The sequence below is a fragment of the Xenopus laevis genome, chromosome 3S (assembly GCF_017654675.1).
Source record: "Xenopus laevis strain J_2021 chromosome 3S, Xenopus_laevis_v10.1, whole genome shotgun sequence".
Lineage (NCBI taxonomy): Eukaryota > Metazoa > Chordata > Amphibia > Anura > Pipidae > Xenopus > Xenopus laevis.
In genome coordinates, this window is record NC_054376.1 from 131609660 (window position 1) to 131623633 (window position 13974).

The 13974-nt window shown below is 51.9% G+C and overlaps 2 protein-coding genes across 3 annotated transcripts; one reads left to right on the top strand and one right to left on the bottom strand.

Annotated features, from left to right (window-relative positions):
* Positions 1-130: 130 nt before the first annotated feature.
* phf23l.L (PHD finger protein 23 like L homeolog) lies at positions 131-7201 on the top strand. 2 transcript variants are annotated; one of them, NM_001096889.1, is given in 5 exon segments: positions 513-742; positions 5339-5370; positions 5485-5580; positions 5650-6091; positions 6658-7183. In NM_001096889.1, coding segments are annotated over 5 exon segments (810 nt in total). In that variant the 5' UTR covers positions 513-705; the 3' UTR covers positions 6861-7183.
* Positions 7202-8749: 1548 nt separating this feature from the next.
* Positions 8750-13732, bottom strand: LOC121402296 (gamma-aminobutyric acid receptor-associated protein). The gene is made up of 4 exons (XM_041589014.1): positions 13547-13732; positions 10831-10909; positions 10477-10595; positions 8750-9185 (listed from the first exon to the last, which is right to left on the bottom strand). Exons 1-4 carry the CDS (start codon positions 13634-13636, stop codon positions 9120-9122), a joined length of 354 nt encoding a protein of 117 aa, XP_041444948.1. The 5' UTR covers positions 13637-13732; the 3' UTR covers positions 8750-9119.
* Between the last annotated feature and the right edge of the window lie 242 nt (positions 13733-13974).

Sequence of the window (13974 nt, forward strand, 5' to 3'; positions counted from 1 at the left end):
ACTATACGCCTTTTACTAAAGGAGCCTCTCCCCTTCATGTTCCGCTCGCCCAGTCACAACGAGTTCAGTGGCTTATGCTCCGGCTCTAAGAGCCGCCCACACAGGGGTCCTGGGTCTTCTAACTGTGCGCGGGAATCCGACACAAGGGTCTGTACATTAGCGGTATAACGTTGCACCACACACTTCCTATGGAAAGTACTATCCCATACTGTGAGTACAGCGTCTGACGTCAAAGACAAGACAAAGAACTACATTTCCCTGCGTGCCCTGGGCAGTTAGTCTTTACTGCGCACGCGCCTCTTGCCCCGCCCTTCCCGTGAGGAGTATTAGCTGAGCGCGGGGGTTGATGGGAGGGCTGAAAGGCGCGAGCGTTCCTGGGAAGTGTAGTTCGTGCCTATAGAAATAGGCCGGCTTATGCAGTTGTAGCCGCGGCTCTCGGACTACAAGGGCAGTAATGCATTGCGGCTGAACTGTATCTCCGGTGTTCCCTGAGACGGGAGAGCAGGCGGCTCGGGAGGGGTTGGATCCCAAGTGGCAGCGAATTAGACCGGACTGGGGCAACTTATTGACTGGGGGTAATTGTGTCTGAGCTGAGGGGCGGCAGGAGCTGCACATTCGCCCCCCGGAGGGGCAGTTACTGCCTGAGAGGAACTCGCGCCAGACTCACTTCTGCCCCGCCGGGGGTATCGGGAGCTGAACCTGAACATGCTGGAGACAACCAATGGGGAGGCGAGTCCTGAAGGTACGTCATTGTCTCTGTGTGTGACCCCGAAACTGCCTCATACTGCTGGGGGAGGGGCATGTGACAGAGGGGTGTGTAACAGAGGAGAGAGGACAGTTAGAGGGGTGTGTAACAGAGGAGAGGGGACAGTTAGAGGGGTGTGTAACAGAGGAGAGGGGACAGTTAGAGGGGTGTGTAACAGAGGAGAGGGGACAGTTAGAGGGGTGTGTAACAGAGGAGAGGGGACAGTTAGAGGGGTGTGTAACAGAGGAGAGGGGACAGTTAGAGGGGTGTGTAACAGAGGAGAGGGGACAGTTAGAGGGGTATGTAACAGAGGAGAGGGGACAGTTAGAGGGGTGTGTACAGAGGAGAGAGGACAGTTAGAGGGGTGTGTAACAGAGGAGAGGGGACAGTTAGAGGGGTGTGTAACAGAGGAGAGGGGACAGTTAGAGGGGTGTGTAACAGAGGAGAGGGGACAGTTAGAGGGGTGTGTAACAGAGGAGAGGGGACAGTTAGAGGGGTGTGTAACAGAGGAGAGAGGACAGTTAGAGGGGTGTGTAACAGAGGAGAGAGGACAGTTAGAGGGGTGTGTAACAGAGGAGAGGGGACAGTTAGAGGGGTGTGTAACAGAGAAGAGGGGACAGTTAGAGGGGTGTGTAACAGAGAGGGGACAGTTAGAGGGGTATGTAACAGAGGAGAGGGGACAGTTAGAGGGGTGTGTAACAGAGGAGAGGGGACAGTTAGAGGGGTGTGTAACAGAGGAGAGGGGACAGTTAGAGGGGTGTGTAACAGAGGAGAGGGGACAGTTAGAGGGGTGTGTAACAGAGGAGAGGGGACAGTTAGAGGGGTGTGTAACAGAGGAGAGGGGACAGTTAGAGGGGTGTGTAACAGAGGAGAGGGGACAGTTAGAGGGGTGTGTAACAGAGGAGAGAGGACAGTTAGAGGGGTGTGTAACAGAGGAGAGGGGACAGTTAGAGGGGTGTGTAACAGAGGAGAGGGACAGTTAGAGGGGTGTGTAACAGAGGAGAGGGGACAGTTAGAGGGGTGTGTAACAGAGGAGAGGGGACAGTTAGAGGGGTGTGTAACAGAGGAGAGGGGACAGTTAGAGGGGTGTGTAACAGAGGAGAGAGGACAGTTAGAGGGGTGTGTAACAGAGGAGAGGGGACAGTTAGAGGGGTGTGTAACAGAGGAGAGGGGACAGTTAGAGGGGTGTGTAACAGAGAGGGGACAGTTAGAGGGGTGTGTAACAGAGGAGAGGGGACAGTTAGAGGGGTGTGTAACAGAGGAGAGGGGACAGTTAGAGGGGTGTGTAACAGAGGAGAGGGGACAGTTAGAGGGGTGTGTAACAGAGGAGAGGGGACAGTTAGAGGGGTGTGTAACAGAGGAGAGGGGACAGTTAGAGGGGTGTGTAACAGAGGAGAGAGGACAGTTAGAGGGGTGTGTAACAGAGGAGAGGGGACAGTTAGAGGGGTGTGTAACAGAGGAGAGGGGACAGTTAGAGGGGTGTGTAACAGAGAGAGGACAGTTAGAGGGGTGTGTAACAGAGGAGAGGGGACAGTTAGAGGGGTGTGTAACAGAGGAGAGGGGACAGTTAGAGGGGTGTGTAACAGAGGAGAGAGGACAGTTAGAGGGGTGTGTAACAGAGGAGAGGGGACAGTTAGAGGGGTGTGTAACAGAGGAGAGAGGACAGTTAGAGGGGTGTGTAACAGAGGAGAGGGGACAGTTAGAGGGGTGTGTAACAGAGGAGAGGGGACAGTTAGAGGGGTGTGTAACAGAGGAGAGGGGACAGTTAGAGGGGTGTGTAACAGAGGAGAGGGGACAGTTAGAGGGGTGTGTAACAGAGGAGAGGGGACAGTTAGAGGGGTGTGTAACAGAGGAGAGAGGACAGTTAGAGGGGTGTGTAACAGAGGAGAGAGGACAGTTAGAGGGGTGTGTAACAGAGGAGAGGGGACAGTTAGAGGGGTGTGTAACAGAGGAGAGGGGACAGTTAGAGGGGTGTGTAACAGAGAGAGGACAGTTAGAGGGGTGTGTAACAGAGGAGAGGGGACAGTTAGAGGGGTGTGTAACAGAGGAGAGGGGACAGTTAGAGGGGTGTGTAACAGAGGAGAGAGGACAGTTAGAGGGGTGTGTAACAGAGGAGAGGGGACAGTTAGAGGGGTGTGTAACAGAGGAGAGAGGACAGTTAGAGGGGTGTGTAACAGAGGAGAGGGGACAGTTAGAGGGGTGTGTAACAGAGGAGAGGGGACAGTTAGAGGGGTGTGTAACAGAGGAGAGGGGACAGTTAGAGGGGTGTGTAACAGAGGAGAGGGGACAGTTAGAGGGGTGTGTAACAGAGGAGAGGGGACAGTTAGAGGGGTGTGTAACAGAGGAGAGAGGACAGTTAGAGGGGTGTGTAACAGAGGAGAGGGGACAGTTAGAGGGGTGTGTAACAGAGGAGAGAGGACAGTTAGAGGGGTGTGTAACAGAGGAGAGGGGACAGTTAGAGGGGTGTGTAACAGAGGAGAGGGGACAGTTAGAGGGGTGTGTAACAGAGGAGAGAGGACAGTTAGAGGGGTGTGTAACAGAGGAGAGAGGACAGTTAGAGGGGTGTGTAACAGAGGAGAGGGGACAGTTAGAGGGGTGTGTAACAGAGGAGAGGGGACAGTTAGAGGGGTGTGTAACAGAGGAGAGAGGACAGTTAGAGGGGTGTGTAACAGAGGAGAGAGGACAGTTAGAGGGGTGTGTAACAGGAGAGGGGACAGTTAGAGGGGTGTGTAACAGAGGAGAGGGGACAGTTAGAGGGGTGTGTAACAGAGGAGAGGGGACAGTTAGAGGGGTGTGTAACAGAGGAGAGAGGACAGTTAGAGGGGTGTGTAACAGAGGAGAGGGGACAGTTAGAGGGGTGTGTAACAGAGGAGAGAGGACAGTTAGAGGGGTGTGTAACAGAGGAGAGGGGACAGATAGAGGGGTGTGTAACAGAGGAGAGGGGACAGTTAGAGGGGTGTGTAACAGAGGAGAGGGGACAGTTAGAGGGGGGTGTGTAACAGAGGAGAGGGGACAGTTAGAGGGGTGTGTAACAGAGGAGAGGGGACAGTTAGAGGGGTGTGTAACAGAGGAGAGGGACAGTTTAGAGGGGTGTGTAACAGAGGAGAGGGGACAGTTAGAGGGGTGTGTAACAGAGGAGAGGGGACAGTTAGAGGGGTGTGTAACAGAGGAGAGGGGACAGTTAGAGGGGTGTGTAACAGAGGAGAGAGGACAGTTAGAGGGGTGTGTAACAGAGGAGAGAGGACAGTTAGAGGGGTGTGTAACAGAGGAGAGGGGACAATTAGAGGGGTGTGTAACAGAGGAGAGGGGACAGTTAGAGGGGTGTGTAACAGAGGAGAGAGGACAGTTAGAGGGGTGTGTAAACAGAGGAGAGGGGACAGTTAGAGGGGTGTGTAACAGAGGAGAGGGGACAGTTAGAGGGGTGTGTAACAGAGGAGAGGGGACAGTTTAGAGGGGTGTGTAACAGAGGAGAGGGGACATAGAGGGGTGTGTAACAGAGGGGCTGTGTAACAGAGGAGAGGGGACAGTTAGAGGGGTGTGTAACAGAGGAGAGGGACAGTTAGAGGGGTCGTGTAACAGAGGAGACGGGGGACAGTTTAGAGGGTGTGTAACAGAGGAGAGGGGACAGTTAGAGGGTGTGTAACAGAGGAGAGGGGACAGTTAGAGGGGTGTGTAAACAGAGGAGAGGGGACAGTTAGAGGGGTGTGTAACAGAGGAGAGGGGACAGTTAGAGGGGTGTTGTAAACAGAGGAGAGGGGACAGTTAGAGGGGTGTGTAACAGAGGAGAGGGGACAGTTAGAGGGGTGTGTAACAGAGGAGAGGGGACAGTTAGAGGGGTGTGTTAACAGAGGAGAGGGGACAGTTAGAGGGTGTGTAGACAGAGGAGAGGACAGTTAGAGGGGTGTGTAACAGAGGAAGAGGGGACCAGTTAGAGGGGTGTGTAACAGAGGAGAGGGGACAGTTAGAGGGGTGTGTAACAGAGGAGAGGGGACAGTTAGAGGGGTGTGTAACAGAGGAGAGGGGACAGTTTAGAGGGGTGTGTAACAGAGGAGAGGGGACAGTTAAACAGAGGAGAGGGGACAGTTAGAGGGGTGTGTAACAGAGGAGAGGGGACAGTTAGAGGGGTGTGTAACAGAGGAGAGGGGACAGTTAGAGGGGTGTGTAACAGAGGAGAGGGGACAGTTAGAGGGGTGTGTAACAGAGGAGAGGGGACAGTTAGAGGGGTGTGTAACAGAGGAGAGGGGACAGTTAGAGGGGTGTGTAACAGAGGAGAGGGGACAGTTAGAGGGGTGTGTAACAGAGGAGAGGGGACAGTTAGAGGGGTGTGTAACAGAGGAGAGGGGACAGTTAGAGGGGTGTGTAACAGAGGAGAGGGGACAGTTAGAGGGGTGTGTAACAGAGGAGAGGGGACAGTTAGAGGGGTGTGTAACAGAGGAGAGGGGACAGTTAGAGGGGTGTGTAACAGAGGAGAGGGGACAGTTAGAGTTGTAGAGCAGTGGGTGGGGCTTAGCAATAGACCAATAAGGATTGCATGCACCCTGTGTTGGGCTCCATTCCGTAGCAGGAGAGTGACATTTCCCCTTTTCTCCCTAGATCCACCGCTGAACCTCAAGTCTCTGTCTCAGGTGAGATGGGGCAGGTGATGTAAGGGAGGTGGGAGGAGCTTAGGGCGAGTTTGTAGACAATACAATATGGTTGGCTGGTGAGTTAAAGTACACGGGGTGACTGTGTCTCTTTAGCCCCCCCAGAAACGCTCGCGCACGGTGGAAGACTTTAATCGATTTTGCAGTTTCGTGCTGACGTACGCTGGGTACATCCCCACCCCCGCTACAGAGGTAAGTGGCCTCCTTATGAGGGGTAACACTGGGGAGGGGCAGAAAGATACTTACTTTGTACCCCCACAGGAGCGTCCATGGACCCCTCCAAGCTCTGTGTCTCCCCACCGAACAGAGGAAAGCGACGGCTGGGACTCCTCCCCACAACTCCCAGTACCCTCTGACCCCCCTCAACCCCCCGCAACCTCTGATATCAGCACTATTGAGACTTTTGTTATGAAAGCCAAGTCCCAGGGAGGGGGGGGCAACAGCATCATGAAGACTGGGGGGCCCATAGGCGGCAGCGGGGAGCAAGTGAAAAAGGGCAGTCGCAGGAAAAGGCGGCAGTTGCACCGGGGGGGCGTGACGATGAGTGATACGGATACGGACGAGGAGGAGAGGGACGAGAGACCCGCGGGGTCACTACCTGCCCCCCAACTGCCCCCCAGTGCAGAAAGCAGCCGAGATGGAGGCGGGAGCTCCAGTGATACCGACACCCAAGTGATGGATGAGGATATTATGGTGGAGTCAGGTGAGTGGCACTTGGGGTATAACTGTCATTATCTGGAGAATAAAGGTGGGGCATGGAATTGGCCTGTCACACACAGCATTGCTCCTCAGGGGCGGGGTTTAATGGCTAGGGGTTCCCTATGTTACATGTGTTCCCTGTGTATCCATACCCCCAGCATGTGCCCCCTCATGTACCAGCATGGATCTGTACATAGCACCACTCTAACTGCTTCCTTGCCTCACACCCCACCCTCCTCTCATTGGTTCCTTGTCTCACACCCCACCCTCCTCTCATTGGTTCCTTGTCTCACACCCCACCCTCTTCTCATTGGTTCCTTGCCCCAAGCCCCGCCTTCCTCTCATTCGTTCCTTGCCTCACACCCCACCCTCTTCTCATTGGTTCCTTGCCCCAAGCCCCGCCCTTCACTCGTGAGTTCCTTGCCTCATGCCCTTCACCTTACGCCCCGCCCTCCTCTCATTGGGTTCCTCGTCTCACGCCCCGCCCTTCTCTCATTGGGTTCCTCGTCTCACGCCCCGCCCTCCTCTCCTAGGGTTCCTCACGCCCCGCCCTCCTCTCTCTCTCCGCAGGGGACGACTCGTGGGACCTGGTGACGTGTTACTGTGAGAAGCCGTTCGCTGGGCGGCCGATGATCGAGTGTAACATTTGCTGCACGTGGGTGCACTTGTCCTGCGCAAAGATCCGCAAGAGTAACGTCCCTGATGTCTATTACTGCCAGAAGTGCAGGGGGGGACGGGGGTCAGGGGGCACAGCGCTAAAGGAAGAGCCATGACTCCGCCCCTGACCCCAAATACAGAGACTGAGGGGCGCAGTGTACCCCACCCTAGAGCTTGTGGAACATTTGTCTTTAGCTCATCACAATGGACCAAGGCGAGAAGGGAAAGACTGTGGGGGCAGGTAATTTTGTGGGGTGGGAGGGGCATCCACAGAGGGGGTGGAGTGAACTTTCCATGTGATCTGCCCCTGCAGAGTCCCTACTCCCCTGGGAGCATTTATTTGTATGTCCCGGGGTGGGGGTGCGGCTTGTGTAAATAATGGACAGAATCTTTATTTTTTTTTCTCTCTCCTGTAATAAATAACGTTTGTACCCTCTAATAAAGGTTACTCTGTGTATAATACTCCTAGCTCCTCCCCTCCTGCCAATACTCTGGTATAATACTCCTCCTGCCAATACTCTGTGTATAATACTCCTAGCTCCTCCCCTCCTGCCAATACTCTGGTATAATACTCCTCCTGCCAATACTCTGGTATAATACTCCTAGCTCCTCCCCTCCTGCCAATACTCTGGTATAATACTCCTAGCTCCTCCCCTCCTGCCAATACTCTGGTATAATACTCCTCCTGCCAATACTCTGGTATAATACTCCTCCTGCCAATACTCTGTATAATGCTCCTCCTCCTGCCAATACTCTGGTATAATACTCCTACCTCCTCCCCTCCTGCCAATACTCTAGTATAATAATACTCCTCCTGCCAATACTCTGTATAATGCTCCTCCTCCTGCCAATACTCTGGTATAATACTCCTACCTCCTCCCCTCCTGCCAATACTCTAGTATAATAATACTCCTCCTGCCAATACTCTGGTATAATACTCCTACCTCCTCCCCTCCTGCCAATACTCTAGTATAATAATACTCCTCCTGCCAATACTCTGTATAATGCTCCTCCTCCTGCCAATACTCTGGTATAATACTCCTACCTCCTCCCCTCCTGCCAATACTCTAGTATAATAATACTCCTCCTGCCAATACTCTGGTATAATACTCCTCCTCCTGCCAATACTCTGGTATAATACTCCTAGCTCCTCCCCTCCTGCCAATACTGTGTATAATACTCCTAGCTCGTCCCTTCTACTAATACTCTGTGTATAGTTCTCCTCCTCCTCCTGCCAACATGATTACTGTGTGTTTAAGACTCCTGCCTCAGTAACATAGTAAATAGAACATTCCATGTGCCGTTAGTACAGACTCACAATGACACAAGGGCCCAGTTTATGTTCCTATGACAATCCCATTGCCCCCCAGACGTCACACTGATGGGGACATAACACAATACTGTACATACTAATGGCGCTGTACTGGGGGGATCGTGTATGTATAGTCTGTATACACAGTACATTATATAGTCACATGACTCAGCTACAGACACTCCTCATATAATAACACAGTATTGGAGATGTCAGTACAATTAAAGGCAAAAAAATAAATCCCATTTTTACTTTCTTTAATGAAAGAAATGATCTCCAATATACTTTAATTAAAACATGTCAACCATTTTTATAATAAACCCAAGTGTATGCAGTGAAATTCTCCCTTCATTTACTGCTCAGGATAGGAATTGTCAGACAGTCCCTAACTACTTTCTAACAGCAGGGGGAGCCCTCGCCTTACTGGATCGGCTTCTGGCAGATATTATTTGACTTGTGCTGTTTGATCATTTGTGTCGACCCCTGAGCATCCCAGATCACACTGAGCATGTGCACAGTCTTAGTCTTGCAAAGATGTATAACAAAGTCACAAGATGGTTTGTTTGATTAGGCTTGTGGTGCAATAAGGTTATGTTTAGTAAAATACAAAATACACCATTTCTAGCCTTATTCTATTTTACACTTTCCTTGCCCTTTAAGTGAGGGGACCAATGAGTGAGACGGGCCCTCGGGCTGAGACAAATTTTTTATTTCCTTCCTCACTGCACACAACATAGAAATGACTATCAGGCCCCCGGGGGCCACACACAACTCCTCACATCTCTGTGCTCCAATAAAATCCCATTAGATTGTACAGGAAAAAGGGACAGTCTAAATCCACAAGGAGCGGAGGCTCGGGCCCCTGGGGCCACAACATCTCTTTAGTATCTGTATTGGACTTGGCAAAATCAAATACCCCCCCCCTTATGGAAATGCCAAGGAAAGAGGGGCAGGAAGTGCAGCCCCCACCCCAAAAAAAGCAAATACAGCCCCAGGGGCACAATGAAACAAACAGGAAGTAGAGAGGAGGCGGGACTCAGGGGTTCTGGAGGAGGCGGGGCACTCACATGCCATATACACTCTCATCACTGTAGGCAATATACAGGAAGAAATCCTCCTCGTGGTGCTCCTTGTGTGTGAGGGGACAAAAGAAACACTCAGTTATGTGCATGGAACCCCTCATACTCACTACTCTGCTCCAGCTCCTCCCACTATACTCCAGCTCCTCCCATGTAACCCCTCATACTCACTCCCACTATACTCCAGCTCCTCCCACTATACTCACTCCCACTATACTCCAGCTCCTCCCATGTAACACCCATATTCACTCCCACTATACTCCAGCTCCTCCCATGTAACCCCTCATACTCACTCCCACTATACTCCAGCTCCTCCCATGTAACCCCTCATACTCACTACTCTGCTCCAGCTCCTCCCACTATACTGCAGCTCCTCCCATGTAACTTCCCATATTCACTCCTACTATACTCCAGCTCCTCCCACTATTCACTCCCACTATACTCCAGCTCCTCCCATGTTCACTCCCACTATACTCCAGCTCCTCCCACTATTCACTCCCACTATACTCCAGCTCCTCCCATGTAACCCCTCATACTCACTCCCACTCTGCTCCAGCTCCTCCCACTATACTCACTCCCACTATACTCGAGCTCCTCCCACTATACTCCAGCTCCTCCCATGTAACCCCTCATACTCACTCCCACTATACTCCAGCTCCTCCCACTATACTCACTCCCACTATACCTTAGCTCCTCCCATGGAACCCCCCATATTCACTCCCACTATACTCCAGCTCCTCCCACTATTCACTCCCACTATACTCCAGCTCCTCCCACTATACTCACTCCCACTATACCTTAGCTCCTCCCATATTCACTCCCACTATACTCCAACTCCTCCCACTATTCACTCCCACTATACTCCAGCTCCTCCCACTATTCACTCCCACTATACTCCAGCTCCCCGCACTATACTCACTCCCACTATGCTCCAGCTCCTCCCATGTAACCCCTCCATACTCACTCCCACTATACTCCACTATACTCCAGCTCCTCCCACTATACCTTAGCTCCTCCCATGTAACACCCATATTCACTCCCACTATACTCCAGCTCCTCCCATGTAACCCCTCCATACTCACTCCCACTATACTCCAGCTCCTCCCACTATATTCACTCCCACTATACTCCAGCTCCTCCCACTATTCACTCCCACTATACTCCAGCTCCTCCCATGTAGCCCCTCCATACTCACTCCCACTATACTCGCCCCAATTAAACTGCAGCTCCTCCCCCTCATGCAGGCAGTTATGATATATGGGTGTAGGATGAGAACCTGTACTGAGCTACCCCTCCCCAGGGCAAACTGTCAGTCCCATTAGCCCCTCCCCTGACACTTACCTGGTACAACTGGCCCATGGTGGCGCTGGTTGGGGGGATGACATTATTGACAAAGAAGAAGAGAGCGTCCTCTGCCCGGAGGTGAATTCTCTTTCTGATCAGGAAGTAAAACTGTCCGACTAGTGAGGAACAAACACACAGTCACTGACTACTCACAGCACACGCCCACATACACCCAGCCACGCCCACATACACCCAGCCACGCCCACATACCCCTAGCGAGTAACAATGGAGACACAGAGAGCAAACACATGGCAGCTCCTGCACTGTACTGATATCAGCGGTCGTTACCCAGATGCATTATGGGACACAAGACAAGATATATATATATATATACACACACACAATACACACCTGTAAGGTCGGGGGGTACCAGGTATTTCTTCTTGTCCAGATCTCCTATTCTGGCTTTGGGCGCCTTCTCCACAATAACCTGCCAATCAACAACTTTCTTATTAGTCTGACACTCAACTGTTACAGCTTCTCTCATTGGCTGCTGCTTCCTCTAACCCACACACTGTTCTACTGCTCTGATTGGCTGCTGCTTCCTCTAACCCACACACTGTTCTACTGCTCTGATTGGCTGCTGCTTCCTCTAACCCACACACTGTTCTACTGCTCTGATTGGCTGCTGCTTCCTCTAACCCACACACTGTTCTACTGCTCTGATTGGCTGCTGCTTCCTCTAACCCACACACTGTTCTACTGTTCTGATTGGCTGCTGCTTCCTCTAACCCACACACTGTTCTACTGCTCTGATTGGCTGCTGCTTCCTCTAACCCACACACTGTTCTACTGCTCTGATTGGCTGCTGCTTCCTCTAACCCACACACTGTTCTACTGTTCTGATTGGCTGCTGCTTCCTCTAACCCACACACTGTTCTACTGCTCTGATTGGCTGCTGCTTCCTCTAACCCACACACTGTTCTACTGTTCTGATTGGCTGCTGCTTCCTCTAACCCACACACTGTTCTACTGCTCTGATTGGCTGCTGCTTCCTCTAACCCACACACTGTTCTACTGCTCTGATTGGCTGCTGCTTCCTCTAACCCACACACTGTTCTACTGCTCTGATTGGCTGCTGCTTCCTCTAACCCACACACTGTTCTACTGTTCTGATTGGCTGCTGCTTCCTCTAACCCACACACTGTTCTACTGCTCTGATTGGCTGCTGCTTCCTCTAACCCACACACTGTTCTACTGCTCTGATTGGCTGCTGCTTCCTCTAACTCACACACTGTTCTACTGCTCTGATTGGCTGCTCCTTCCTCTAACTCACACACTGTTCTACTGCTCTGATTGGCTGCTCCTTCCTCTAACTCACACACTGTTCTACTGCTCTGATTGGCTGCTGCTTCCTCTAACCCACACACTGTTCTACTGCTCTGATTGGCTGCTCCTTCCTCTAACTCACACACTGTTCTACTGCTCTGATTGGCTGCTGCTTCCTCTAACTCACACACTGTTCTACTGCTCTGATTGGCTGCTGCTTCCTCTAACCCACACACTGTTCTACTGTTCTGATTGGCTGCTGCTTCCTCTAACCCACACACTGTTCTACTGCTCTGATTGGCTGCTGCTTCCTCTAACCCACACACTGTTCTACTGCTCTGATTGGCTGCTGCTTCCTCTAACCCACACACTGTTCTACTGCTCTGATTGGCTGCTGCTTCCTCTAACCCACACACTGTTCTACTGCTCTGATTGGCTGCTGCTTCCTCTAACTCACACACTGTTCTACTGCTCTGATTGGCTGCTCCTTCCTCTAACCCACACACTGTTCTACTGCTCTGATTGGCTGCTGCTTCCTCTAACTCACACACTGTTCTACTGCTCTGATTGGCTGCTGCTTCCTCTAACTCACACACTGTTCTACTGCTCTGATTGGCTGCTGCTTCCTCTAACTCACACACTGTTCTACTGCTCTGATTGGCTGCTCCTTCCTCTAACTCACACACTGTTCTACTGCTCTGATTGGCTGCTGCTTCCTCTAACCCACACACTGTTCTACTGCTCTGATTGGCTGCTCCTTCCTCTAACTCACACACTGTTCTACTATTCTGATTGGCTGCTGCTTCCTCTAACCCACACACTGTTCTACTGCTCTGATTGGCTGCTGCTTCCTCTAACCCACACACTGTTCTACTGTTCTGATTGGCTGCTGCTTCCTCTAACCCACACACTGTTCTACTGCTCTGATTGGCTGTTCCTTCCTCTAACTCACACACTGTTCTACTGCTCTGATTGGCTGCTCCTTCCTCTAACCCACACACTGTTCTACTGCTCTGATTGGCTGCTCCTTCCTCTAACTCACACACTGTTCTACTGCTCTGATTGGCTGCTGCTTCCTCTAACTCACACACTGTTCTACTGCTCTGATTGGCTGCTGCTTCCTCTAACCCACACACTGTTCTACTGTTCTGATTGGCTGCTGCTTCCTCTAACCCACACACTGTTCTACTGCTCTGATTGGCTGCTGCTTCCTCTAACCCACACACTGTTCTACTGCTCTGATTGGCTGCTGCTTCCTCTAACCCACACACTGTTCTACTGCTCTGATTGGCTGCTGCTTCCTCTAACCCACACACTGTTCTACTGCTCTGATTGGCTGCTGCTTCCTCTAACTCACACACTGTTCTACTGCTCTGATTGGCTGCTCCTTCCTCTAACTCACACACTGTTCTACTGCTCTGATTGGCTGCTCCTTCCTCTAACTCACACACTGTTCTACTGCTCTGATTGGCTGCTGCTTCCTCTAACTCACACACTGTTCTACTGCTCTGATTGGCTGCTCCTTCCTCTAACTCACACACTGTTCTACTGCTCTGATTGGCTGCTGCTTCCTCTAACCCACACACTGTTCTACTGCTCTGATTGGCTGCTGCTTCCTCTAACTCACACACTGTTCTACTGCTCTGATTGGCTCCAGTTACATCAGAATATTCTAATAACCCCAGTCTCCCCGGGTTCTACCCCCAGTCTGTCAGTCTGTCAGTGTGTCAGTGTCGGGGGAGTTACTCGGAGGACTGAGAGGTAAATAAGAGAAGAAATTGAAGTAGAAGTGACGCACCGGGACTCGGTCGGGATATTTCTTGCGGATTTTCTCGCCCTCAGAGCGGCGCTTCTCAAAGGGATGTTCCTGTTTATACACGAACTTCATGGCGGAGTGTCCGGGCGCTTCAGGCCGACTTTACTGTAACAGTTTCGCTTCCTTTTACTTTCGGGACTGACACTGACAGGAAATAAACAGGCCGAGCTCCACCCACCCCTTTATTGCCCCGCCTTCCGGACGTCACGCCCTGCGTCTCTCACGCGTCTGTGTAACCTTAGCAACCGCTAGTCCCGCCCCCACAGTCACGTGTGCGCTGCCGTCTCCTGAATACTTTTTCTTTCAGTTCGTGTGAGTGACAGCGACGTGGCACAGGCTCTGACGTCTATCGCTGGTCTCAGGGGGCGTGTCCCTCCTCACTTCCCTTCATTGGCTGCGGCTTCAACATA